Source organism: Podarcis raffonei, chromosome 13, assembly GCF_027172205.1.
Source record: "Podarcis raffonei isolate rPodRaf1 chromosome 13, rPodRaf1.pri, whole genome shotgun sequence".
Lineage (NCBI taxonomy): Eukaryota > Metazoa > Chordata > Lepidosauria > Squamata > Lacertidae > Podarcis > Podarcis raffonei.
In genome coordinates, this window is record NC_070614.1 from 37,145,876 (window position 1) to 37,171,905 (window position 26,030).

Consider the following 26,030-nt stretch of genomic DNA (forward strand, 5'->3'; position numbering starts at 1 on the left):
CCACCTTATCAGATAGTTTGAGAAGCACTGTTCTGTCGTGGAATTCTACTCAATATTATACTAGAGCAGAACTCCAACATATAGTTAGCAGAGTAAAAACCACGTTGCAGGATTCCCAAAAAATAAATCAGAGGCAATTGTATTTCATCCAGCTTTACTGTTACTGAAGGCAAATGAGCATAATGGTCACGAATCCAATACAGTGGTACCTCGGGTTAAGTACTTAATTCGTTCCGGAGGTCCGTTCTTAAACTGAAACTGTTCTTAACTTGAAGCACCACTTTAGCTAATGGGGCTTCCTGCTGCCGCCGCACCACTGGAGCACAATTTCTGTTCCCATCCTGAAGCAAAGTTCTTAACCCGAGGTACTATTTCTGGGTTAGCAGAGTCTGTAACCTGAAGTGTATGTAACCTGAGGTACCACTGTACATTCAGGATTGGCACTGTCCATGAGAAATCCAGTTGCAGCAGACCTAACTTAAACTTACAATAACTTATAATAAGTCTATTTTTTTATAAGATATTTATTAAGATTTTTTAAGATATTACAATAAAATAAAAAAGAGGAAAAAACAGATAAATAACAAAAATACAGAATAAAGAAAATTTAAAAACACATAAATTTTCAATTGCTTATTTTCCTTTAACTTGTTTCCCGGACCTCCTCATACCTCCCTTTTTTGTATTCCACCACAAATTATTAGTTCAGCAAATCCTTACCATTATATTATTACCTATTTATAATCCTTTTTTTTCATATTCTCTTAAAGCATTACAGCTGGAAACCTCTTAATTCAATCCAACATCATTCTAACATTCATTGATTTTACAGTATTTCTGCAGATAGTCTTTAAATTTCTTCCAATCTTCTTCCACCGACTCTTCTCCCTGGTCTCGGATTCTGCCGGTCATTTCTGCCAATCCCATATAGTCCATCACCTTCATCTGCCATTCTTCCAAAGTGGGTAGATCGTGTGTCTTCCAATACTTATAATAAGTCTAAACCTTAACACTATAGCATGCTATGTACAGAACACCACACCAGAAGGAAAAGAGATAGAAAGTGAAAGTGAAACCCAGGCCTTCTGGCCTTACTTTTATAGTCAGCATGACCTTGACAGAAGAGATAACAGAACCAGTTTAAGCCAGCTTCTCTGAAGGAATAACCCCAAACATCATGAACCTTCTGCTTGTTTCTCACAGAGAAGCTTCCAGAACCCTCTTGAATTAATTAGAATAGGAAAGATCTCTACACATCTGATCAATACTTTCTGTACTAAGGAATGCAGATGGGCACGTTCTACTACACAACAGCTCAAGGTGCCTTCTCTTTTTCAACTGGTCAACCTAATGACCTCCCTTTCCAGTTTGCTTCTCTAGTAAGGTGCATGTATGTGGTTAAAAAAAAGGAACAGAAACAAAGTGGCTCCCATGTTGTTAGTGGGCATGAAGCTCATTGAGTGATCTAGGTCAGTCAGTCACTCATCTGTTCTACCTCCCAGGGTTGTTGTGATGATGATAAATGGGGAGGGGTGGAAGAACCAAGCAAGCCACCTTCAGCTCCTTGAAGGAAAAGGTAGGTTATAAATATAGGAATAAGGGTGGGCTTGGGCGTCCTACCTATGAAGACAGCAAACACATGGGGATCTTCTGCACATGCACAAAAGGTCACACTATCTTCATTATTACTTCACCTTTCCCAGGATAGAATACAGGATGTGCCTATTGAGGTTCTGCCCATCACACAGCCAGAGGAGCCTTGCTAAGAAAAATGCTGGCAATTCAGATACCCTGTTGCATTCTGCATGCCGTGTGATGAGTAATTGATCTACACTTCCTCTGAGCTGTTTCTTCAGCCACAAACAAGATCAATGGACTGAATCTCTAACACTGCAATGCTATGTATCTCTGTTCAGAACTAATTCCCAAATCTACAGTTGGGGAATACTTTTCTTTCTTGGGCAGGGAAAGCCAGGATAAAAATGTAAGTTTAAAAGCATTGTTCCCCATCCAAACTTTACACAGCTGCAGTGTCCTCTACCTAAGGGAAAGCTTGGGAAATAGGAAATGGAAATTGGAGTGAAGGGATTATGTATCCTAAACAGACTAACCCTAATCCACGCATAGCAAGGATGGGGTGATACGTACACAAAGGATCCTGGCCAGGGATCTTTGTGGGAAGTAAGAATAGGAAAAGGTTAGAGAACAAGGTGTTGCAGACATGCACTGCCTCTTTGGGTTTTACTGTGTAGCCTAATTGGCACTCAGAGAGACCTGTTTATATAGGATGAAGAACCAAGTCTTATCCCACAGGATCTACAAAGTTACAAAAGTAGCCTTATCCTTTGCCAAAATCCAGGTTTGTCTCAATATTCATAAGCGTGGAAACATCTACCACATAGGCCCAGAGTCCCCGTACATTCAACTAGCACTATCCAGATTGCTTGCACCACATTTTTCAGACCTCACAACCACTAGCCAAACTTGCTTCTTGGCTTCCAGCCTGTGTAAGCAAAGACCATTCATCTTCACACACATACAATTATATCATTTCTGCAGTAGGGTTGCTATGCAGTTGCTAAGGCTTGAACCGTTATATCCAAGATTACTGTTAGTCAGTGTTTTTTTTCCTAAAAAAATGTTTAGGGATACTCTCATTTTGACTCAAGAAAATCACTATTTTATAGTTTGAATCGGGAAAAATACAGTAAATGGACAAAAGTAGAAAGATTCATAAAATGTTTAGGGGTATGCATACCCCTGCGTACCCCCAGAAAAAGTACTACTTTTAGTGAAACTGCAAGGTTTTTTTATACTAAGTTTTCATTCTAGCTGGGTTAAAGACACCTCACTTGAAATGAAATGATAGGACCAAATAAGCAGTTTGGGATATGTTTTAAAATCAATGAATATATGAGCATAAATGTCTCAAACAAGCATTAGCTCACTAGGTTGTCACCACACAAATTGGCCATGATGCTTCAGTTTTATTATGGATGCCATCTTACTAGAAGCATATTTAAAGAATACCAGATATATTTTAATTACGGTGAAGCTCTCGTCATCCCTGACTATTGTCCATGCTTGCTGGAGCTGATGAGAGTTGTGGTTCACCAACCTCTGAAGGGCCAAAGGTTCCTAATTCCTGTGCTATAGGGATGCAATTCTTTGCACATTAAGCTGGTAGCAAGTCCTATTGAGACTTATGGCTGTGCTCACACCATACATTTAAAACGTGTTTAAAGCACATGGCTTCCTCCAAAGAATCGTGGAAACTGTAGTTTACCCATCAGAGTTCCCAAAACCTTTAACAGACTATAATTTTCAGGTTTCTTTGGTTATGTGCTTTAAAAATCTTCTTCTTTGGTGATCACTCGTAGCCGAGTAAGATTGTCTTCCATCAGCATGGTTTGGGGTGGGTTTTTGGAAGACACCTGTGCGTGAATTTATGTGGGTAGATCATTGCACGCTGACCAACGCACAGTCTTCGCACTAAGGCTCTGTTCCGATGGCATGAGTAGTCACAATGACCAGTAGATTCTTATATGCTTCAGCCTTCATCCGCCTTCACAGCCGTTGTAACATACCGCTTATCACCCACCTGTTCTGCCGTAGAGGACTTCTTGGATCATTCTTTGCCTAGCGCCTTCCCTTTGACCTTACTGCCTTGGTTGACCCTGCTGCGAGTACGAGATTCCTGACGGCTTCGCTCACAAGGGTCATAGGAACGTGTAAGCCTACTCACCACGACAAGGTGATGATCCAGCGAGTGAGGCTTTAAAAATATGGCGCAGTAGGAACATAACCATTTCCAGAGTCTGTGTAGGAGTAAATGACAAGGACTTTAATTGCACTAGTAAGTAGAGAAACAGAAGAAAGCACACCATCAACGTCCTCATATGCATCTGGTATGATGTTCCAGTCTTATTTCCAGTGCAAATGGTTCATCGCAGTGATGCTATTGCCTAGAATCCATATGCTACAGTGACACTGCCCTGCACCTATGGAAAATCTCGGGAATCAAACCAGTGCTGTCTTTCAGGCTGTGTGTCTGTCTACACACTGCCCTACCTCTATAATAACCACAGTGGCATAGAATCTGTGGCATCATTGTCCCACTTTTAGCCACCACCAGTTGGTGAAAGCAAATGACAGACAGTGCCTTTCAGCCAATTGCCGACAGAGATCTGAGAAGCATCCCAGATGCCCCAACAGAAGCAATAGAGATGGAAAATGAATAGTGGGACTAATAATAAAATAAAAGGAGGTGTGTGTGTGTTGTTGTTTAGTTGATTAGTCGTGTCCGACTCTTCGTGACCCCATGGACCAGAGCAGGCCAGGCACTCCTGTCTTCTACTGCCTCCCACAGTTTCGTCAAATTCATGTTGGTTGCTTCTATAACACTGTCCAACCATCTCGTCCTCTGTCATCCCCTTCTCCTTGTGCCCTCAATCGTACCCAACATCAGAATTTTCTTCAAAGAGCGCACTAAAACAGGAAGGGGGAAGCTGTTGCCCTCCAGATGTGGACTCAAACTCCCATCATCCCCTACTATTGGCTATGCTGGATGGGGTTGATGGGAGTTGAAGTCCAATAGCCTCTAGAGTCTAAAACCATTTTAATGTCTATCAGCGATCCTGCATGTTTCCATTTTGATCCCATTCGTCGTCTCAGGGGCAGTACCTACTTGGCACACTTTGACCTACCAACAGTTGCGGGGGAGAGGCGGGGATTCGAACCAGGGGCGCAGAGCCAAGAACCGGTGCCCGTGCCTCCCTCCTACCGGACTTGCGCAGACCTCCTCCCCTCAGGGCCGCAAGAAGACTTTTGACTGACAGGACGAAGCGTCGAACGCCTCTTGCTCCCTCCCCGCCTCTTCCTGCTTGGCCGCCGGAAGGAAGAAAAGGCAGACGGAGGAGGAGACGGAGACGGAGGAGGAGGAGGCGGGCGCCATTTTGGAAAAGCGAGAGGCTCCTTCTCCGGCTTTTTTGCCAGCGCGGAGACGCAACGGCCTTGCAGCGCTTCCCGCTTCTCGCTGCGGCGCCGGAAGGAGAACAACGACGACAACAAAAAAAACCCTGAAAAGCCACGTCACTTCGCCTCCCGTCGCCTCCACAGCAGCGGCGAGGCCGAGAGAGCCGCTTCCACCCTTTATTTTTTTCCCTCCGCCCTGTTAGGCTGAGGGGTGAGAGGAAGGGGGGGAGGGGGTGAGACCCGGATGAGGGAAGAAACGGCCGACTGAGGGAGGCAGGACGAGGCCGAGCGGAGTCGGGGAGAACGAGGTTGGCCTGCGGTGGGCAGGCCGGGAGGGGGACCCCTGAGTTTTGTGGGGGGCTGCCAGTTGGCCGTGGGAGGGGACACAAGGGCAGGGGGTCTCCTTCGCCAGGGAAAGGAGGAGGCGTTGGTGGAGACTTGGGTGGGGCGGGGTAGGAGAGAAAATACTCTTAACTTGGGGTACTGTTTTTAAAAAACAGCCGGGGGGTACACAGGATATTAGACCCCGGGGTTGAGGGGGCAGGGCGCCTCTGCAGATCACAGCTCCTGTTACTGGGAGGGGGCTTCAGAGGGAGATCCCCTGACCTTTCACTCTTGAGGATTTTGGCATTTCGGGAGCCTCATTCCTTGCCCCCTCCTCTCGCTCTGTCCTGGGCGCCCTAGAAGTGGGCGTCGAGGGTGCCCAAGGGGCGTCCCCAGGTGGCGGCGGTGCCTCGAGCGGGATGTTCATCTCGCCCAGTTAACTTCCTTTGTTTGGCCTCTACTTGTGGAAAAGAAGAAGAAGAAAAGGGGGCGGGCAGTCGCTCCAACAGAAGGTCGCCGGGGGAAGGATTGGTTTCGGCTGCTGGTTCCACGGACCTGAGGATGGCTGCCAATCTAGGCGACCAGCGTGCCTCGGAATGGTGATTGCAGCGGTTTATTTTAACTTGGTCGGTGGGGTGTCATTAACGGAGGAATTTGGGATGCGCCGAGTGGTTTTAAAATGCAGAAGGTTGTCCACTGTACTTCTGGCAACCTGATCTGCATTTGCTTCCTCATTCTATGCTCATAACAATGTTGCTGTGTGGCAGGAATAATACGAAGCCAGCTTTTCCAGGCTGTAACACAAGCTGTTATCTCTCATAACCTAAAAGGGCTAGGAATTTGTTGCTGTTAAATGATATCAACTCACCAGATGAGTGTGACTAAGGAAATACATTTGTTTCTAACACTGAAATTCCATGTGCCTAAAATTCAAACCCAGAGAAGAATTTACCTTCTCTCCCCTCCCCCCCCAAAAAATCTCAGGAGGACTAGGGAAGACCCCTGCTGGATACCTCTGAGTGCCACTGCTAGTTAGCACTGAGCTTGACGGGCCAGTGGTCTGGTTCAATGTAAGGCTGTATTATAGGTTCAAGCATCAGGTGGAGGAGCAAATTGAGATCAGTTTTTATGTGGCTGGATAGGCTTGTGGAGGAAAGAAGAGATACTGATCAGAGCTCAGAAGGGGTTAGGTCTCTCGCAGATGAAAGCTTACAGCTATAACAGCTTTCTGGATGAAGGTAAAGTCTGATGTCTTGGCTCAAGATTGATGGCCCTGGTTCTGTAGAATGAGAAATCAAGTTTAATCCCACAAAATTATGTGTCACATAACAGGAAATTGAAGTGAAACCCAAATACTGTGTACCAAATTTGTTGGCTAGCCAGTGCAGAAGAGATGCATCTAGCATAGATGTTTTGACAGATTTTATGGTAACTGCCTGCTATCATCTCATAGGGGAAATGTGGATGTCTTAAGAGATAGGACCAGTGGCCAGCTATAACAGCAGTAGAGTTGTATTGAGGACACATGCCAAACCAAACATGTTTTTGAGACTTTGGTCACTGAGATCATAATTTCACCTTGTGACATCATAATGGCAATGATTTCACAAGTCTGCTGGTCTTGCAGAGTTGACTATAACAGGACATTCAGGAGGAAGGAAAGTGAGACCAGAGTGTCAAATGTATAGTACTTACCTTTTTCAGGCCTCTGCTTTTCCATTAGTCATCAAATGTGGGTGAGTGTTGCATTTCCTCTGCAGAAAATTGTCCCTGGGGCAATAAAAAAAAAGCTTTGTTATCATTTTCATTAAGTAAGGTTCTTTACGTTTTTGGGACAAGTTCTGTTCTTGAGTTGTTTGTGTTTTCTTTCCTTTTAATCGGCATTGTAACTATTCTTGAGAACTTGGTTATAGAGCAGCATATAAATTCCTGTACTAAATGAATGTTTTCTTTAAGTATTTCTAGACTACTTTTTGTGCCTGTGGGCCTTCAGAGCATCTAACAAATTTAGAACTGATTGAAAGTCAAATGCAAACAAACAAATCAAACAAACCAACAGCAGAAAAGCTGGCTTATTTTATTCTACTTTGGAGACAAGGCTTGTCTCCCAAACTGTTGCTGGACTACAGCTTCCATTGTCTCTTACTATTGGTCATGCTGGTTTAGACTGATAGGAGTTGAAGTTCAGTAACATCTGGAAGACCATAGGTTAGCCACCCGCTTTCTAAATGAATAAAGATCTAGTGGTGGTTTTGAGCAGAAAAAAATAACATGGTTAAGGAAAGCTTCACAGCAACTTGCCCAGTTGCTAGGATTACCAGTCGAATAGTTGCTTGTTGTCTGTTGGCAACTAATTATTTGATCACAGTCAGATAAAGCCTAAGTTGGCACTATGTAGGAATCACCTTTTATTATTGTGTCACCTATTAGCAAAGCCTGGGAGTCAGGGAGCTTACCCATCTTTAATTTGCCATAAGTGTAGCCATCTTCAAACAGGAACATAGTCATCACTGGCAAAGGTAGCACCCTTGGATCACCAGTAATTTCAACTTGTTTGTAGCAGAGACCAGTCTGCCTACTTTGTGTGATTGGCTGTCTGCTCTGTCAAGCTCCTGTGTGAGAGAGGTCTAGAGTCTAGAAACTTGTTGACACTTATTGTGGAACAATAACCTATTAACTAATTTGTTTCTGTAATTAGTATATATGCCAACTTTATGGACAACTTAAGGGGTTTTTTTGTTCTAATACAGTTAATGTTTAAAAAATATATGCCCATTTTTTGCAAATACTTCACCAATCAGTTCACCCGGATCGTTTTGGACTGATCAAATGCCCAGCCTTACTTGGGGGAGCAAGAGTGGTCTCAAGGAAACCAAGTAGAAGGACACAAAACCTGGTGTGCTTGTGCGTAGGCTACAAATGGTCAACATAGAAATATGAGATTGCAGGCTAGTAGCTTTTATGGAGCTCATTTCAAGGTTGAGAGTTGTCCTGAAAATAAACAAAACAAAGACTTTGCCTGATCTTCTTGCATAGTGATTATTTACAAGTAATCCTGGTTCAGATTAGGATATAAATTGTCTCAAATCCGGGGGGGGGGGGAGCGGGAGCACAAGGCTTTCAGAAGGGAGGAAACAGAGGAAACAGCTGTCCTCCGGTGTCCGTTTTTTCTGCATTTGCTGCTTCAGTTATCAGTCCTTGAACTGGTTTGATGTCAAAAAGGGCCTCTATTGGCCTTGTGAGTCAGCTACCTGGCTGCATGTGGTGCCTTCTGTTGCCAGGGCCCTTTAGCTGCCGTTGATTTGAAGGGGCTTAAGTCAGCCGTGGGACGCGGGTGGCGCTGTGGGTAAAACCTCATTGCCTAGGACTTGCCGATCGCATGGTTGGCGGTTCAAATCCCCGCGGCGGGGTGAGCTCCCGTCTTTCGGTCCCAGCTCCTGCCCACCTAGCAGTTCGAAAGCACCCCGAAGTGCAAGTAGATAAATAGGTACCGCTTTATAGCGGGAAGGTAAACGGCGTTTCCGTGTGCTGCGCTGGTGCTGGCTTGCCAGAGCAGCTTCGTCACACTGGCCACGTGACCCGGAAGTGTCTTTGGACAGCGCTGGCTCCCGGCCTCTTAAGTGAGATGAGCGCACAACCCTAGAGTCGTACACGACTGGCCCGTACGGGCAGGGGTACCTTTACCTTGTAAGTCAGCCTTGGTCTAAATTAATGAGAGTTTTGAACACAAAAGGGGAGCCTTTTTAGCCTCCATATATGGGCCACAACTACTGTCATCCTTAACTATTGGCTATGCTGGCTGGGGCTGGTGGGAATTGGGAGTTTAACAACAAATGGAGTGCCACAGGTTCCCCCATCCCGGATTTAGAAGGCCTTAAACTTCAGTGTTGACGCTTCTGATGGGTGGCAATGTGCCATGAGCATCCTGGTCACACCTTCTGGATGCTGATCAATTGAATGGTTTCAGATGCTTTAGCTGGAAAGGAATAGCTTATAAGGTAGTCCTGTGACATGAACCTAGTATAATTTACTTATGTGAGACTCTCTAGCTGTGAATATTGAGAGGATTTGGATCTGGGTTCAACTGATACTGGCTCACTGGGTCGCCTTGAGCGTTCAGTCCTGTAAATTCAGAAGAATGATCAAGGAATGGCAAACAGAAACTGAAAACACTGCTCAATTAAATGTTTTAATAATAATAATAATAGGCTGTGTAATAACTGAGCCTGGAATTCACTAATCTTTCATCCCAATATGTCACCTTGTAGGGCTCCCCAGTACAATCTGGGCAACGGGAGCAGCAGAGAGAATGGAATGGAAGGCCCCATGCATGAGAACCCCGAATGGGAGAAGGCCCGTCAAGCTCTAGCTAGCATTAGTAAGGCCAGTGCTGCTGCTGCCTCTGGCAATAACAAAGGTGCCACCAATGGACAGGCTAATGCACAGGTAAGAAGGTTTAATATTTTTTTCAGCTGCCTGGAAAGGCATCTTGGAGTAATCCAAGAGGTTGCACAATTCTTTGCCAGTTTTCATACTGTGCAAGTCTGCTTTTGACAAACCTTTGGAAATGTAATCTTAACTTGCTAGCTGGTACTCTGCTCAGAAGCCAAAGGGGAGGCTTTGGCCAAGGCATACAGTAACTGCATGGAAATGAGCATGAATGCTACGAGTGTTTTGTTGGCATGTCTTCCATAGTGTGAAGAACAGGTTCTTCTTGATTTGGGGAGGATGTAGACTAGGCCAGGAGCCTCAGCTTTCTAGGACAGATTTGGTGTCTGCATTATTGGGACTTTGGATGCCTGGGTAGCATGATTGTATTACTGAACAGACAGACAGACACACAACCAAATCTGTCATTCTGAAACTAAATTAGTAAGATCCTGGAGTGATTGGACAGCTAGCCTAGCTCCTATTTCAACAAGGTGAAACAAATTCGCGAGCATCCTTTTATGATATATATTTGTGCTCTTTTCTTCTATAGTATGCAGCCCAACAAGGAGAGTCCTTGCAGCAGCAGCAACAGCAACAGCAACAGCAGCAATACTACCAGTGGTACCAGCAGTACAACTACCTCTACCCCTATAATTACTATTACCCTATGGTAAGTAACAGCAGCTGGCCAGCCTCCTAAGCTCGCTCCCTCCCAGAACGCCTGCTCATCGTAACTCCATTTCTTTAGTTGAGAGACATCTTCAGCAAGGATCCTAGAATTTTGGAATGGGTGGGGGGGCAGGAAGGGAAGGCAGTTCCCACCACATCAGTTGGGCTTCACCTATGCCCTCCCTCCATCCTGTACCAAATCAACAGGGTAATTGCAAAGCAAACTGCGGGGAAGGTGTGCCACAGAAGCATAACTTGCTTCTGGAGCTGTTTATTTCTGCGGTTCAAAGCAATATCGAAGCAAAGAGGTCTTTGGATGTCAACATGGATAGAAAGCTTGTTGAGTGAAACCCTTTGGTTCTGGAGGGCAGGAAAGGCAGGGCAAGAAAAAAAGCCCTCTGTTCAGTCAAGTGAGATTATGGCCACCACTATGAACTGCCGTATAGAAGGCATGGGGAAGTGGCCAACTTTTATATTGCATGTGAAGTGCCTTCTTATGTTGAATATGTCTCTTCTGATATGATTCCATGGTTTGCCCTCCCACAGAATGTCTACCCTGGGTATGGCTCTCCTGGACAATACGGTGTTCCAGGTTCTTACTCTTCCACAGCATCCCAGCAACCACCAGTTCCTGGACAGCATCAGGGAAACATGAACCAGGTAATGGATACCTAAACTCTATTTAATTTTTTACACTTGCAATTAGATGTCAAAAATTGATTTTACAGAACATTTTATTAAACAAAATTTACAAAATCTTGCCAGAAAAACTTGCATTTTTTTTATAAGCCAGGCAACACTAGAAAGGACAGATAAAAATTTAATTTCTAAGTAATTTCTCCAAATACTGTCTTATCTCTTAATGTAAAGAGCTATTTTAGCTGATGAGGGCTTGGTGGATTACAGAAAGGCTGTTGGATGATCTGTTCTTTCGCTGCCAATAGTAAACAGCTTCTCTGGAAAAGAGGGTGTTGCCTGTATTAAAGGCAGCAGGAGGAAATGAGCTTTAATTCTCTGCCTTCCCATATGTCTAGCCAAACTTGTCTGACTCAGCCAAATTCTTTTGGGTGTGATGCTACCATGGATGTGGGCAAGGCCAGCTCTGTATTGTGCTGTGCAGTTTGTCTGTATGACGGGTTTTTTGGCGTTTCAAATTCTTGCTTCAGAAGTTTGCGGTGACGGTAGTTAATGACTGGAGTGTGATGCAAAAGAAATACAGCACATAGAAACATATCTGCGCAGCCAGGGGCTCAAAACAGATTCTGACTTTCCTTCCCAGTTCTGAGAGGGGATGGAAAAAGGGAGGCCGGGGTTCTAGGTTTTCAGGCAGAAGTGTGAAGCCATGGTGTATTTGACTCCTGCCTGATTTGAGGCCTTGCACACTTAATGTTTACTGTCCATGAATGTGGCTTCCAGAGATGGTGATGGTGCCAATCGCCTTCCTTTTTCTCTCAGCCTCCAGTCCCAGGTATGGAAGATGGAGGGATGTCCTACCCAGGCCAACAGCAACAGATGCAAGTCCCCAATCCCCCGCAGTCCCCTATGCAACATCCCAGCCATCCTTCACAACATAGCAACCATCCCATGGGCTCTGGGGGGCAGCAGCAACAGGGGGGGCCTCCTGGAGGGCCGCACTGCCAGCAAAACCAGTCTTCAAACCAGTACAACCAGCAGCAGCATTCCTACCAGGATGCCGCCAAGCCCAAGAAAGGACACCAGCTGTGGAACCGCATGAAACGTGAGTTTCTAAGGGCCAGGGCAATAGCAGCAGCAGCAAACATGGTGCCCTGCAGATGCTTTGGAAGGCTGCTTCCACCATCCCAGACCCCTGGCTCCACTAAGTGGGGCTGACAGAAGTTCTGGTCCACATCTTTTAGAGTGTTTTTGGCAACCCCTGCGCTAGAGGGGGGAAAAACACGTATCACCAGACTCACATCATAGGTTGAGGGAAGAGAGGATGCTGCAGACATGTGGGTGCTGACCTTCTCCTCTTTGCTGGGTGGTGGGTGCCCCTTCTGGAAAAGCCTAACAAACGCTAAGAAAGTCAAGCCTTGTCAATTGCTTGAAATGGTACTAGAAGCCACTGAATCCAGCCAAGAATTGTGAACTGTTGATACCATTTTAGTAAAGTTTTAATATATGGGCTTGGACTCTTGAGAAACACGAACAGCTTCTTTTCTGCGTGCATGCATATCGTTACATACCACCTTTCCTCCAAGGAGCTGAGAGTGATGAAAATGGTTCTCCCTCTTCCTGTTTTTCCCCCTCAAAGCAACCCTGTGAGATAGGTTAGGCTGAAAGACGGTGACTGGCCCAAGGTCACCCAGTGATCTTCATAGGGATTTGAATCTAGGCTGTCTCCTGTCTTATTCCAACACTTTTTTAACCACTACAGCACACTGGTTCACGTGCAGTGTGGATTTCCTACTGCAGCCCCTTGAATCCTCCAAAAAGCTGCTCTTTAGAGTTGGGAGCCTTCTAGACCCGCATGGTTAGTGGCATGAGGGAGCTTAGAGGGGAGAATCAGCAAGATAGGGAACCCCCTTGGGCAAGTTGAAGCGCTTCCCAGTAACCCAAGAAGCTCATTGGATCAACATTGAGATAGTTGCACTTAGGTGTTTGATGCAATAAGTTAGCTGTGTCTTTACTCTTGTCTCACTGATTTCAATGGGAAGGAGATTTCTTTTTTCTTATAAAAGACCTGGCACCCAGTCCTGACTAGTTGGGAGTGCTTACTGCATTTCCAAATAGTTAAAATACTCCTTTATTGCTGTGCTTTCACTCAAAGGAACTGCTGTTTCTCTCTAGTTTTACAGAGACGAATGGTACCACTTACTGTCTGTGGCCACAGTAACTAATAAGAGTCTCCCTTATGGCATTTTAAGTCTGTGCCTGGAGGAGGCTGAAGGCCAAATTCCAAAAAAGAATCACCACAAAACCCCTCTCTTTCCCAACAGAAGCACCTGGGTCTGGTGGTCTGAAATTCAACTTACCAAAACGCCCCTTTGTGGTAACAAATCAGAACTTCAACTCCTCAGAGCAACAGCAGCAACAACAACAACACAGCAACTTTGGTTCCCAGCAGAATTCTGAGAAACGCCACAATCACAGGTGTGCATAAGTTCCTCAGTTTTTCATTATTTATGTTTGGGTGGTAGGCTCTCACACTTCTAGTAAGGGGAAGGAAACTGGGATGGTGGCAAGCAAATCTCTAGGTTGCAGAAATCCCTTTGCCTGTGGCTCTGCTTTCTGGGGGGGGAGGGTTAGTGTCACTGATTGTTCCATATTCCTGGGAATACTTCATTTTTGTACGTTTAATAATAATAATAATTTTTATTTATACCCCGCCCTCCCCAGCCAAGGCCGGGCTCAGGGCGGCTAACACGTTTCTAGCCTTCTAGTTCTAGGAAGAGGCTGGAAAGCACCTGGTTGCTTGGTTTCAGTGTAGGGTTTCTGGGAGCAAAAATTCTTGCTGCCACTATAATTAAGATTGTGCACTGCTGAGTTTCTTGTAACCCAAGGTTTCTGATTCAGAACAGCAGCTGATGTTCAGCCTGTAGAAATGAAGCACCTTACTTACTTTGTATCTGTTCACTTCAATCCAGCCCAGATTATTAAATATACCAGTGATTTCCACATCATGGTCATATCTGGTTCCCATTTCACCAACTAGGATGCCATTATGCTAGGAGGGAAGCCTGGGAGCAGTGCTGCCTTTGGCTTGGCCATCGCTGCTCTTGGACTTTTACTATGGTGTCTCACTCTCAAATCCCTAAAGTTCTCACAGCACAGAGGTGTACATGCAAAGATGGGAATCTCTGGTCCGCAGCCTGAATGCAGCCCACTAGGCCTCTCATTCTGGCTTGCTGTACTTTCTCCCCACGCCCTGCCCCTCATTGAGCCTACTTCTGTCCTTCCTTGAGAGCCCCAACTAAGTTCTAGGTGCCACTCCCTCCTTCCTCATTGAGAAGCACTCCAGGCATGCTCTGTAGCCAGGTGTTCTTTGCGGCTAGCTAGCACCTTTCAGTACTAAATGAGAAGATTGCTTAAAGGCTTTTTGTGTTTCATTGCTGAAGCCTCTAAAACATTCATTTCTTTCTGGAGGTTGGTCCATCTCCAGCTGATGCATTCATAGGAAGATGTGGCCTTCAAACTGTTGGTGAGATAGTGTTGAAAAAGCTAAGTTCAGTGAATTTCAAAACGAGTTGGCTCAGAAGAAATTACCATGCAATATAGATTAGTCTCTTTCATAAAAACTTTGGACCGTGTTGGTAACGTTTCAGAGAGGCCATACCCTGAAGAGTGGCATGAGTCTTGGTGAGGGGTTTCTTTCTGTTTCTGAATGCTGTTTGCTGCTATGTTTGCCAGCCTAACACAGTTAGACGTAGTCTGAAGGTATATAATAAATAAGATGGTGTTTTCCCAAAACTTTTGCTTTTTCTCTGCTTCCTACTTAAACATGGCAAAAGCCTTCAAAGTGTACTGAAAGCCTAAATAAAGGGCTTAGCATGACCGGGAATATGTTACTGGAGCCTTGAAATATAAATAAAATTTTCCTTGCAGTTCTTCAACGGGGAAGCCAGAAGACTGGCCACCAGACATGAAGGAGTACGTCCAACGCTGCTTCACTGCCTGCGAGTCGGAAGAGGACAAGGACCGCACTGAGAAGCTGCTCAAGGAAGTTCTACAAGCCAGGCTGCAAGATGGCACTGCCTATACAATTGACTGGAGCAGAGAGCCACTTCCAGGGTGAGTAGCTGCAAGGCCAGGCATGTTACATAGGATTTCTGATTTCAGACTTGGGAGCACTGATCTTAGTTGTTGCTAGTTTTGCTGTCCCTGCTATTCCGAGTGAGATCCAGGGTGTTTGGAGAGAGGTATGTTGGGGGCCATGGTTTTTCATGGCAGATTTTCCTTGAAAGGCGCATGTGGGTAAATACTTGATTGCATCCAGAGCACTTATCAGTCCCATGCTTTCTCTGCAGCTTGGGCCGAGACAGCATGGCTGAAAGTCCCAAGAAGAAACAGCAGCGCTGGGAGGTGTCTTCTCTCCACTCACCACGGAACTCCATGCAGTCCAGCCTTTCCCAGCAGCAGCAGCAGCAGCATCAGGTGCAGCAGCAGCAGCAGCAGCAGCAGCAGCGAAGTGCTGGTGGCAACTCTCAGCCACAGCGTGGAGGAGGTGGAGGGGGAACGGGGGCTGGTCGGACTCGCGGAAATGGCTTTCCCACCAAGTTCGGAAACCGCAATGTCTTCATGAAGGATAACAGTTCATCCTCAAGTGTTGATTCACGTTCCAGGTCACGTTCCTCGTCACGGTCTCCCAGCCGCCACTTCCGACGGAGGTAAGTAAAAGAAGCAAAATGGGAACAGAGACTGTTTCTTGGGCTCTCCCTAGAGAACCAGTGTGGTGTAGTGGTTAAGAGCGGTAGTCTTGCAATCTGGGGAACCAGGTTCGCATCTCCGCTGCTCCACATGCAGCTGCTGGGTGACCTTGGGCCAGTCACACTTCTCTGAAGTCTCTCAGCCCCACTCACCTCACAGTGTGTTGTGGGGAAGAAGGGAAACGAGAATGTTAGCCGCTTTGAGACTCCTTTGGGTAGTGATAAAACGGGATATCAAATCGAAACTCTTCTTAGCTTGCACCAGGTCATTAAGGGGTGTGTTGGTTAAGTGGCATATACTGAACATCAACAGAATTGTATTCGGTGTAAGAGCTAGAAAATTTAAAAGGAAAATTAGCTGGGCTAATTTGTAAACCAGGTTATTTTATGATTGTACAAACAGCCTTAAGGTTCGCAAGAGCTAGTGGGGCAGGTGTAACATGAAGCTGATTACAATTTAGGACCTTGTCTTGCATAGAAGAGTTAAGAGATGAAACACTTTAACTTTCCTTCTCCCTCTCTCAAAATAGTGATTCTGATTCAGACAGTTCCTATTCAGGCACTGAGTGTCGCTTGGGTGGCCGCAGGAACACCCAGAAGAACCGGGGTCGTGGAGGCCACATGGAACGAGGCCGGATGAGAGCTCAGCGGGGGAAAAGGTAGGTTGGCTGGGTGGAAAACCAAAGTTCAACATATTCATTGGCTTCTTGCATGTGGTTTTTAGATTAGTGAGTGAAAGACCATGAAAGCAGGAGCAGCTGTGAGGGGTTACTATGTTCTGTCTGATCCACAGAGGACCTGGGTATTTCCCATGAATAGCATTTCCTTCCTCAGGGGTGACCCTTTCTTTTTGGTCTCTGCAGGCATGATCAGGGCCCTTCCAAGCGCAACCGGAAGCGCAACACCATGGACTATGAAGATCCTGAGAAAGAGTTCAAGAAGGAGCGGCGGGCAGCCCGCTTCCAGCATGCGAGCCTTTTCAAAAAACTGCGCCTGGAGCCCCTCATTTTGCAGATCAATAGCCTTGACAGCACTGGCTCTGATGGACTCGACTGGAACGAACTGAAAATTGTGGGCACCTGCCAGGAGATCACCAAACATTACCTGCGTCTCACTTGTGCACCGGACCCCTCTACTGTCCGGCCTGTGTCTGTGAGTAACCCTAGGCAGTGGAGTCTTATCCAAGAGCTTGTGCCTTCCTGTTGTTCCACCCGGACATACTACCTTTCTGTGTTCGCTTCTGGGCAACGGCCACTGATAGAATGATAAGGGGCAGCTGTTGTGCCTGCAGAAACTTTTCCTGGTGCCCACAGGGGCTCCTCCCCTTCCTAAAATTAGGCTTGGAAGAAGCATTTTATTTTATTTTAGCTAATAGGGTAGGTTGTGATGTGTATGTATATGGTACAGGAGCCCACAGGCCAAAGAGTGGCAAATGGAAACATACAACATACTGATGGCAGGATGAGATTGACCAGGATGCACATATTTTTGTAAGGAGCAAAGTACTGTTTTATTGAATAGGAACTGTGTTTACCAATAGCTGCCTTGATTATGATAGTTATTAATTTGAATGGAAAGTGTGAAATAAAAGTGCTATAATAAAGAAGCATGCTGGCCTGGGAAGGGGGGAACCCTGTATTAAAACTCAGTGATGCCAGGTGCTGCAGCCTTGTTAGCAATAGCCATTGCTTTCTCACTCAGCCACCACTCAGCATCCTACCCGCTCCTATTCCAAAGGTGTTTCTCCAAGGCTGAGCAGCTTTGTCAGCTAATGCTTGGCAGAAATCACTTTAACTTAACCTTTTCTTTTATTTTTCTCCCAGGTGCTTAAAAAATCATTGACCATGGTGAAATCTCACTGGAAAGAGAAGCAAGATTATGCCTATGCTTGTGAGCAGATGAAATCCATACGGCAAGATCTCACTGTAAGCTTTCTTGAGGCACTGAATGGCAAGAGTTGGTGAGGGTAAAGGGTTTTGCCCTGACTGTAATAGACTTGGCTAGACAAGAGATCTTCATCTATTGACTTGCTTCTTGCCAACAGAACTTGTAATTTACCAGTTATTTTGGCAAGGGAATTGATACATTTGAATTATCAATAATGGGTGTCATGTCTCCTGATTAGCACATGTGTATTTGTAGGTTTTTTGTGGGTGTGTGTTTGTTTGTTTTGGTGCAAGCATGAAACTTGGTACCGAATACAGTTTGGTGTCCTGAGTTTCTGCTTCTCTCTCTCTCTTTTAAATAAAACTAGATCTGGAAGTGCTGGCAATGAGATTTTTAGTGAAATTATCAGAAACCAGAGGTGGAAAGAGCAGCTTTCCGCAAATAGCTGGACTGTTGCTTCAGTGCCTTGGAAGTGTGCAATTTATGCAAGTCACAGAGGTCAACCCAATTCTGTGCAAGAAAAGCTGTATTTCTGCAATTCAATGTTTATGAGTGTTTCGGAACATTTAAATTAGGCAACTTTTTGTGTTCCTATGGCTTTTAACACATGTGCCCTTTGTGAACTGCTGTGTTACTTTATGGCAGGCATATCCAAAGTCCGTTTCAGGGGCCTAATCTGGCTTGTTGGTCGGTTTAATCTGGCCCCTGGGGCAGTTTATTTTCTGGGGTAAAATCCTAAAAAAAAAAACCTCAACAACTTCACTCCTAAAAAAAAGTTGGCCCTTTGGTCGGCCCTCATTGCCCTTCATTACATCAAATCTGGGCCTCTTTGAAAAAAGAGTTTGAGTTATCAGAACACTTTTATGCTCTTACTTTGTAATTTCTGCTTCTGGTTTGGTTACTGCCCATATCCGTGAATCATGCAAGAACAAGGAAGGGAAGATCAGATTGTCATCAATGCCTTGTAGAAACTTCTATTTGCCAAGGGGTGGTGTTAGGAGAGCATTTTATGCATGGCCAACAAAGTCTCTCCACCCATTGCAGGAGGCTGAGACATGTCTCCTAAACTTGATAGCTTCAGAAGCAGCCTGCACTTCATTTATCCACGTATATTCCAAACCTTCCTTTCACTGTGGGAAAACAGAAAGGAATTCAGCCATTGATGAGTATGTAAATACTTACTGACCTATAACTGCTTGCTAACCCTCTCTCTTGCCCTGCTTAGGTTCAGGGAATTCGTACAGAATTCACTGTGGAGGTCTATGAAACCCATGCCAGGATAGCACTGGAGAAGGTAAGAGCCAATGGGATGTCACAGCTAGAACAGGGGAGATCCAGGTTCAGATCCTTCCTCAGTCATGAAGCTCACTGGGTCGTCTTGTAGCTTAGCCTACCTCACAGGGTTGCTATGAGGAGAAAAGGTGGGAGAACCATGTACATAACCTTTAGGTCGAAGCAATCACCCAACCCAGAACTAATTAGCTTCAACAAGATTGCTTCATGGCATTTCTTCAGACCATGTCCCAGGAAATGTGTTGCTTGCCCTTCTCAGTAAAGAAGAACTATAGTGGCTACCACCCTTTGTCAGATGCACCAAGGTATTCTCAAACTGGAGAATCCCTGCTTTTCCTTTTGCATTTTAGTAAGAAAAAAAAATCAGTGCATGTCACTTTGTAACCATGGAGAAATTTATAAATCTGCCTGTAGTTTCTTGCACCTATTTAAAAACAAGAAGATGCCTTGGGGAAGGACATACATGCCTTGTTCTCCTAGTTAATGTGTTGCCAGCTTAGTGCTCATGATTACACATGTAGCCTCAGAGACCTTCTCTGGCACCCACAGGGTCCTGTCCTCTGCTCTCTCACGCCAAAATCAGGTTTGAAAGAAGCCTTAGTGAGCCAATGGAAGCCTTTTTCACATAGAATTGTGGGGCAGGGGGCAGTTGGGGGTTTACAGCTGGGGAAAGGAGAAATGTTGTGCAGGTGGGGTGCCGATGGCAGTCTCCAGTTTGCAGATGTGCCCAAGAGCCCAAAAACATTATAACTCCTGGCCTATCCTCTGCCTTTTTCCTATCTCCTTCACCTGTCACATACTGATTGTTTCCCAGTTTGTTTCATAAAATATTTGTAAACTGAATTATATCTAGAACTTGCTGCACGCAGAACTTGAGGGAGGGAGGCGCAGGTGTGTCAGAGTTCCCAACGCAGGTAGCCCTTGTGGCACAAAGAGTTTCTCTCTCTTACACTAGCCAGATGAGAACCTGTGAGGATTAAGGGTCCATTCACACATTACACTGGAGGAGGGCGGTGCTAATTCAGGGAAGGCACAGAGCCTTTCTGGCTTGGTGAAGGGAGCACACGACTGCCAAGTTTGTATCTGGCTCTAGGAGCGGGAGGGGTGAGTGGCAACTTGAAACAGTTCCATAATAACAGGAGTATCTTCTCTAGGGTGACCATGAGGAGTTCAACCAGTGCCAGACACAGCTGAAGTCACTCTATGCGGAGAACCTCCCTGGGAATGTTGGAGAATTCACTGCTTACCGCATCCTCTATTACATTTTCACAAAAAACTCAGGGGGTGAGTGCTGGTGCTGGGGAGGGGAGGGGTGAATGGGTGGAGAGGAAGACCTGTATGGTCATAGCTTAATTTGAATTGACCCTGCAGCAGTTTTGTGGTGAGGCTGCCCATATTACATGTGAATTGCAATTAGAAAACCAATTCCTGTGCATTGCTGTTTAGCACATTTTTCTTGAAGGGAAGGGGATGCAGGAGTCTCTGGTAGTTCAGGGCTAGTCTGCCAATTTTTGTGGCATTTTGCCCGTGAATGTGTCCTTGTAGCCACTGTGCCTGTAGGCGGAAGATGCAGTCACTACACATTGGACTGTAGTCTGAGACCCATAAAGAATTCCCAGCCCCTGCGCTTCTCTTTCCCACAGCCTGCCCCTGCAAAGGCTAGTGTTCTTTCAATCAATGCCAGTCCTAGAAGGATGTCAAGCATATTGCTAAACCTGCTTTCAAAAGACTGTAAAGCAAATAAAGGCTCCAGACTATTGGGAAAAAAGAGCTTAAATTCTTGACCAACTGTGTTAATAGACTGTGGCAAGCCAAGCAAGCTTAAATGTAGGCGTAAAGAATAGGGAAGGTTATAGCATGCGAATGAGTCTGTTTTCTCCCCTCCAGACATCACTACAGAGCTGGCGTATTTGACGAAAGAGATGAAAGCGGACCCCTGTGTGGCACATGCGCTCGCCTTGCGGGCTGCCTGGGCCCTGTCCAATTACCACCGCTTCTTCTGCCTGTATCGCCAGGCACCCTGCATGTCCGGCTACCTCATTGACAAGTTTGCTGAGCGAGAGAGGAAAACGGCCCTCAAAGCCATGATCAAAACGTATGTGAAGTCAAACCAGACACTCCTGGGGTCAGGGCTGGGGAGATGACTCACACTTGCACCTGTCTCCTGCCTCTCCCCTCTGCCCCAACTCCCTTGTGGAGCAAAGAGGGAGACTTAAGTCCCCTGTAGCTAGAGGCAGGTAAAAGGGGGTTGTGTTTTTGTGACTGTAGCTTAGAGGGCCATGTCTTTCACAGGTAAGTAGGAAGATGGCTTAAGCCACCATTGATCGCTTGGGTTTTAAATAGCAGTTTGGCTGTGAAACACAGACCAGGTTGAGGACCCACCAGGGCTGTTTGGATTCACTTAAGAAATCTAAGTAAATTTAACAGCTGAAGTGCTCATCTTATTTTTACTTGATTCCGGAAATACAGCATTGAGATTTTATTTGGGCGCAAGAAGCAATAAAGAGCCATTGCCCCAGACAAAAAACAAAATTGGTGTATGGGAAAGAAATAATAATTACAGGAGCAAAGCTGTGAGATTTTATTTTTGTTGCTGCTGCTGCATCCCATACCTGAAGAGGGATGCAGGCAGGGTAAGGAATAGGACTGTCCCATGGCACAGTGCCTGCCCTGGTTCAGATAAAGAGAGCTGCACAAGAAGGCAGCCGCTTGCATAGCTACCATTTGTTGGAACTGGAAATTCTGGGCCTCCCTTGGATCTGCATCCGAGCATGGATGCCACTCTGTTGCTTTGAGTGGCATGCAGCCTTGTTGCATCCTGATAGGAAAGGAAATCCGAGTGTGCATTGCACTGAAAGAAGGGCTTGCATAGATGGGTGGTATCTGTGCTCACATACGCTTTGCATGCTCCTTCGGTTTATGCCACAAGCCTTTAAAGTGCCAGGGGGGTCTCTGTCTACAGGGATTTAATAAAATGGTTGTCAGGTCCAAAAGCTTACAAAGCACTGTGGTAATTAGTGGCAGTGGTAACTGCCCATTAGTCCAGAAGTGGCGCTGTGGTCTAAACCACTGAGCCTAGGGCTTGCCAAGCAGAAGGTCGGTTCGAATCCCCGTGACAGGGTGAGCTCCCGTTCTTTCAGTCCTTGCTCCTGCCAACCTAGCAGTTCAAAAACACATAAAAGTGCAAGTAAATAAATGGGTACCGCTGCAGCAGGAAGGTAAACAGCGTTTCCGTGCGCTGCTCTGGTTTGCCAGAAGCGGCTTAGTCATGCTGGCCACATGACCCGGAAGCTGTCTGCGGACAAACGCCGTCTCCCTCGGCCAATAAAGCGAGATGAGCGCCGCAACCCCAGAATCGTCCATGACTGGACCTAACGGTCAGGGGTACCTTTACCCTTACCCAAAAGATAGGAAGCAAAAATAGATGGAGGACTCACAAGGTGACCGTGCCTAGTAAAAGATGCTAAGAGGGCAAAAATGCAGTGCACTACTTGAGGGTAGAGCAGTTGCTTTGTCCTTATATATATTTTTAGGGTGTTGAAGGAGCAAATTTTAATTATGTGCAAGGTTGTGAACGACTAACAGGATTCCTTAGAACAGCAAGTTAGTATGTTTTGTCATAGTGTACTCTTTCCTGCCCCGTTTCCCAAGATCTCTTTCTGTGGTGTCACCCTTTTGACGATCGGTACAATATAAAGTCAATTCTACTTTGACGTAGGAGAGTTCCCTGGAGTGGGTTTCTTCTCCCACTTGCTCCACAGGCACAGCTGTGTACATTTTCCTAAGCTTTCCCTTCCACTTGGAGGAGAGCCGATACCTGCCCAATGCCAGTCCTGACTATTCTGCATTTTCAGGATGTGTGGGCGCTTCATCACTAACTTGCTATTTATTTACCAGTACAGTCTGGATGACTCTTTTCTCCCTGCCTTGGGTGTAGCTAGTTGCCTCTCTGTATGTTTACTACCATTGCATTGGGGTGCAGGGGTAGGTTTAGTTTTTGTTTGTCATTCATAGCTTAGGACTTACTGTAACTTGCAGGCCTTCTGAATGTGCTTCTGAGCAAGGATAGAATGCCTCAGTTATTGCAACCAGCCCCATGTCTTCGTAATTAATTCTGTACACACACTCAACTTCATGCCAGCTGAACTTTGGCTCCTCTTCATAAATTAAGCAGCACATTGAAAGCCCATCCCACATGGACCCCTTCTTTTCAAACTCTCCTTAAAAACAACCACGAGGGCTAGGAGGTTAAATACGAAACGCTCTCTAGTGCAGTTTCTTCACGTTGCCAGGGTAGCTAACGGTAACTAATTGCATACTTAGGGGCAGGATTCTGCTTGTCGTCTTAGCCTGGATTTCATCTGCTGCCTTTTCCCATTCACCAGTGTCTCTTTTTATCTCCCTCAGTTTCCGCCCGGTGCTTCCAGTCTCCTACGTTGTGTCAGAGCTGGCCTTCGAGAGCGAGGAGGAGTGCCAAGCCTTCCTCGCAGCTCTGTCCCTTGTGTATACTAGCCCCGACGCCACCAAGATTGACTGCAAGCAGAGCTTGGCGGTCCTGGCCAATTTCTGAAAGTATAAGGCCCACTTCCCCGCCCTGCCCCGTTTTTAACCTATGTACATATGTATATATATTTATACATATATAAAACCAGATTCAGTTGGCTGCTTGTGGGCATGCCGGAACCTAGCTGTGCTGCGCCTCTCCCGCTGTCCACGCCGCACACGGAGAGAAGAGGGGTAAGATCCAAGGACATCGGATGGCGTCTGAGACCACCAGGAACGGAGAAGAGAGTTCAGTCTAACGATTGTGTTTTTTGCCAGCAGTGGGGTAGGGAGGTGCTGGGGAATACGTGAGCATCAGTTTGTGATCATCTGTTTTTTTCTTCCCCTCGTGTCAAGATGCATGAGAGACCATAGCTGCAAGACCCCACCCATCACTCGTTGGTCAGAAATGGCTGAGATAAAGGGTTGGGGAAAGAAACAGGGATCTCTAAGTGAATCACTGGGAGATGCGGAATTAACTGCTGTCTCCTTGTGTTGCCATCCCTTCACCCTCACAAGAGTGTTCAGGAAGCTAGAATGATTTCTCCCTAAGCTACAGGGGGACCCCTTTGTCCAGATTTTTCTAAAACCACACAAGTATCTTTACAGAGGCGTAATTTCATCTAGATTCCACCTGGGAAAACACTTGAGAAGTCAGCGGTACATGAGAACTAACGGTTCCCTTGTGTAAATATGTGGAATGATGATTTTGTACAGAAGCTACAAGTTGTAAATAATGCTAGGAAAACTCTTTGTTTTTCTAAGAGGAAAAAAAATCTGTGCTTTTCTACTTTTATAATGATGAGTTTAACAGATGGTTTTCTCTGAAGATGAAAAATCCAGGTTGTTTTGTGTGCGCATTTTGTGTTCTCCATTGTGCTCCTCAAAAACTAACGCTGTCTCAGTTTTTTCCTCTTCCGAGCTACGGCCTGGCTCCAAAAGAGCATGAGAGGGAGAAAGAGAGATGCCACCTCTCCAGCCGATCAAAAAACCAGCCTGAGGGGGAAGAGCAAAGCAAAGCCTGCCTTGGCGTGTTTCCTACCAGTTTCAGTGACTTTTTCCTGTGCAGAGAATGCAAAAGACTTCTTTGTAAATTGCACCTCATTGTGGATGTGGCGACGTAAAGAGAATCAAATCAAGGCAGTAAGAAGGAACCACAGAGGAATTGAATCAACACACAAGATGATCCTTGCAATCTTCTCCTTTTCTATTGTGTTCTGGAGTTGTCATGCTCAGTTTTTTTTTAAATTGATTTATTTATTTTTCTCCCTCTGTCCTCAGTTCTTTACAGGTAAACTCAGAAAATGCACCACCCCATTTCCACTTTTCTTCCTTCACATTGTTTCAATTTTGTTTAAAGTTTTGAAAGATTGTCCAATTGTCTTTCTCCCTTCCCCATTTCTCTCTCTCCCCCTCCTTTCCCACCCTTAGTCTCTAGCCTTCCCATAATCCCTTCCCCACCCTCTCTTCTCCTTTGCTCTAATTCCTCTTTTCTTTCTCTTTTTATTTTTGAACATGTGTAATTTTGGGATGTTTTGGCTTGGGCTGGATTTTTCAAAGATTCCTTTTTCCTTTACAGAAACCTCTGAATCTTTTTCCAACTGATTAAAGCAAATTTTTGAAAACAAAAATCTGTGTTGGTGTCTAAAATTGAACAGTCTCTAGGAACAAAACACAGGAACAGAGCACATGCAAAGGGAGATTCTAGCTTGTTTTCATCTGCCCCCCCCAGAAAGTAACAGGCAAGGGGTGTGTGATGTGTTTAGCTTTGCTGACTTGCAAAAGCTACCATACAAAGTGTTGGGACAGGGGAGAGAGGAGGAGGTTGTTAGAGGAACATAGGAGCCTACAGCCTTTCTGAGCTAGTCGGCTGCAATGTTTGCAGATTTCCTCCTTACATGGTACAGTACAGGGACAGTGGCCTGCAATCCTTGCCATTTAGTCATGACAAACATCCATTGAAATCAGTACAACTAAAAGTGCACAGTTGAGTGACTTTCTTCTCAAAAGGTCTTGATCATGACTAACGGTCAGAACAAGTTTATCTGCATTCAAAAGTCTTGCTTCATTTTGTTACATAAGGGAGGAAAAACATGTCACCCAAGCCACTTCCCTATTGTATGTCCCTGTTGTCGTCCAAGTTTGGTGTTCTCATTCACATGGAAGGTGTAGCTCCCAGTACCCCAGTGTACTTGTGCTCTAGTCTAACAGATGTATCCTGCCTGAATAAATGGGGAAAGGACACCATAGTTCCTACTGTTGCCTTAAAATAGCTTAATGCAGTATGAATATAGTATCTGCATCCCCCGCCCCCCAGCCTTCCTCTTAAATCCCTTCTGTAGGTAGCCAGCCCAGGTTATTCAAAGCAAGGCTAGTTCACCATCTTAGCTGTGTTCCTGCTGTTCACCCCCTTCTGTAGACTGGATCTTGACTGCAAAGACCTGGTGCTTGATAAATGCCTCAGCAGAGCCAGCTCAGACACAAGGCAGGGTGGTGCTGCTCCCTCAGATGCATGTTCCATCTGGC

General features: G+C 45.6%; 1 protein-coding gene and 1 long non-coding RNA gene across 4 annotated transcripts; one reads left to right on the top strand and one right to left on the bottom strand.

The window, feature by feature from the left end:
- Positions 1-5,502: 5,502 nt before the first annotated feature.
- On the top strand, positions 5,503-25,135 carry LENG8 (leukocyte receptor cluster member 8). Of its 3 annotated transcripts, none has more exons than XM_053361983.1 (15): positions 5,503-5,897; positions 9,567-9,744; positions 10,280-10,399; positions 10,945-11,058; positions 11,854-12,136; positions 13,356-13,509; positions 14,962-15,147; positions 15,384-15,743; positions 16,313-16,441; positions 16,646-16,934; positions 17,606-17,707; positions 18,895-18,963; positions 20,117-20,246; positions 20,850-21,057; positions 23,370-25,135. In XM_053361983.1, exons 1-15 carry the CDS (start codon positions 5,860-5,862, stop codon positions 23,530-23,532), a joined length of 2,523 nt encoding a protein of 840 aa, XP_053217958.1. In that variant the 5' UTR covers positions 5,503-5,859; the 3' UTR covers positions 23,533-25,135. The 3 variants fall into 3 exon arrangements, with proteins under 3 accessions (XP_053217958.1, XP_053217959.1, XP_053217957.1); XM_053361982.1 differs by lacking the exon at positions 5,503-5,897 and adding an exon at positions 6,935-7,034; XM_053361984.1 differs by lacking the exons at positions 5,503-5,897; positions 20,117-20,246; positions 23,370-25,135 and adding an exon at positions 6,933-7,034 and having other exon boundaries at positions 20,850-20,987.
- Positions 5,892-8,436, bottom strand: LOC128400039 (uncharacterized). The gene is made up of 4 exons (XR_008327296.1): positions 8,346-8,436; positions 7,755-7,910; positions 6,994-7,068; positions 5,892-6,577 (listed from the first exon to the last, which is right to left on the bottom strand). It is a non-coding gene; the product is annotated as an uncharacterized LOC128400039 (long non-coding RNA).
- Positions 25,136-26,030: the final 895 nt, after the last annotated feature.

Bases quoted from the DNA above. Each gene is read 5' to 3' on its own strand.
- LENG8 (XM_053361982.1), top strand. From the start codon at position 6,979: ATGTATAGTACTTACCTTTTTCAGGCCTCTGCTTTTCCATTAGTCATC. The intron at 7,035-9,566 runs GTGAGTGTTGCA...GTCACCTTGTAG, and splicing joins CCATTAGTCATCAAATGTGG to GGCTCCCCAGTACAATCTGG. The intron at 21,058-23,369 runs GTATGTGAAGTC...TATCTCCCTCAG, and splicing joins CTCAAAGCCATGATCAAAAC to TTTCCGCCCGGTGCTTCCAG.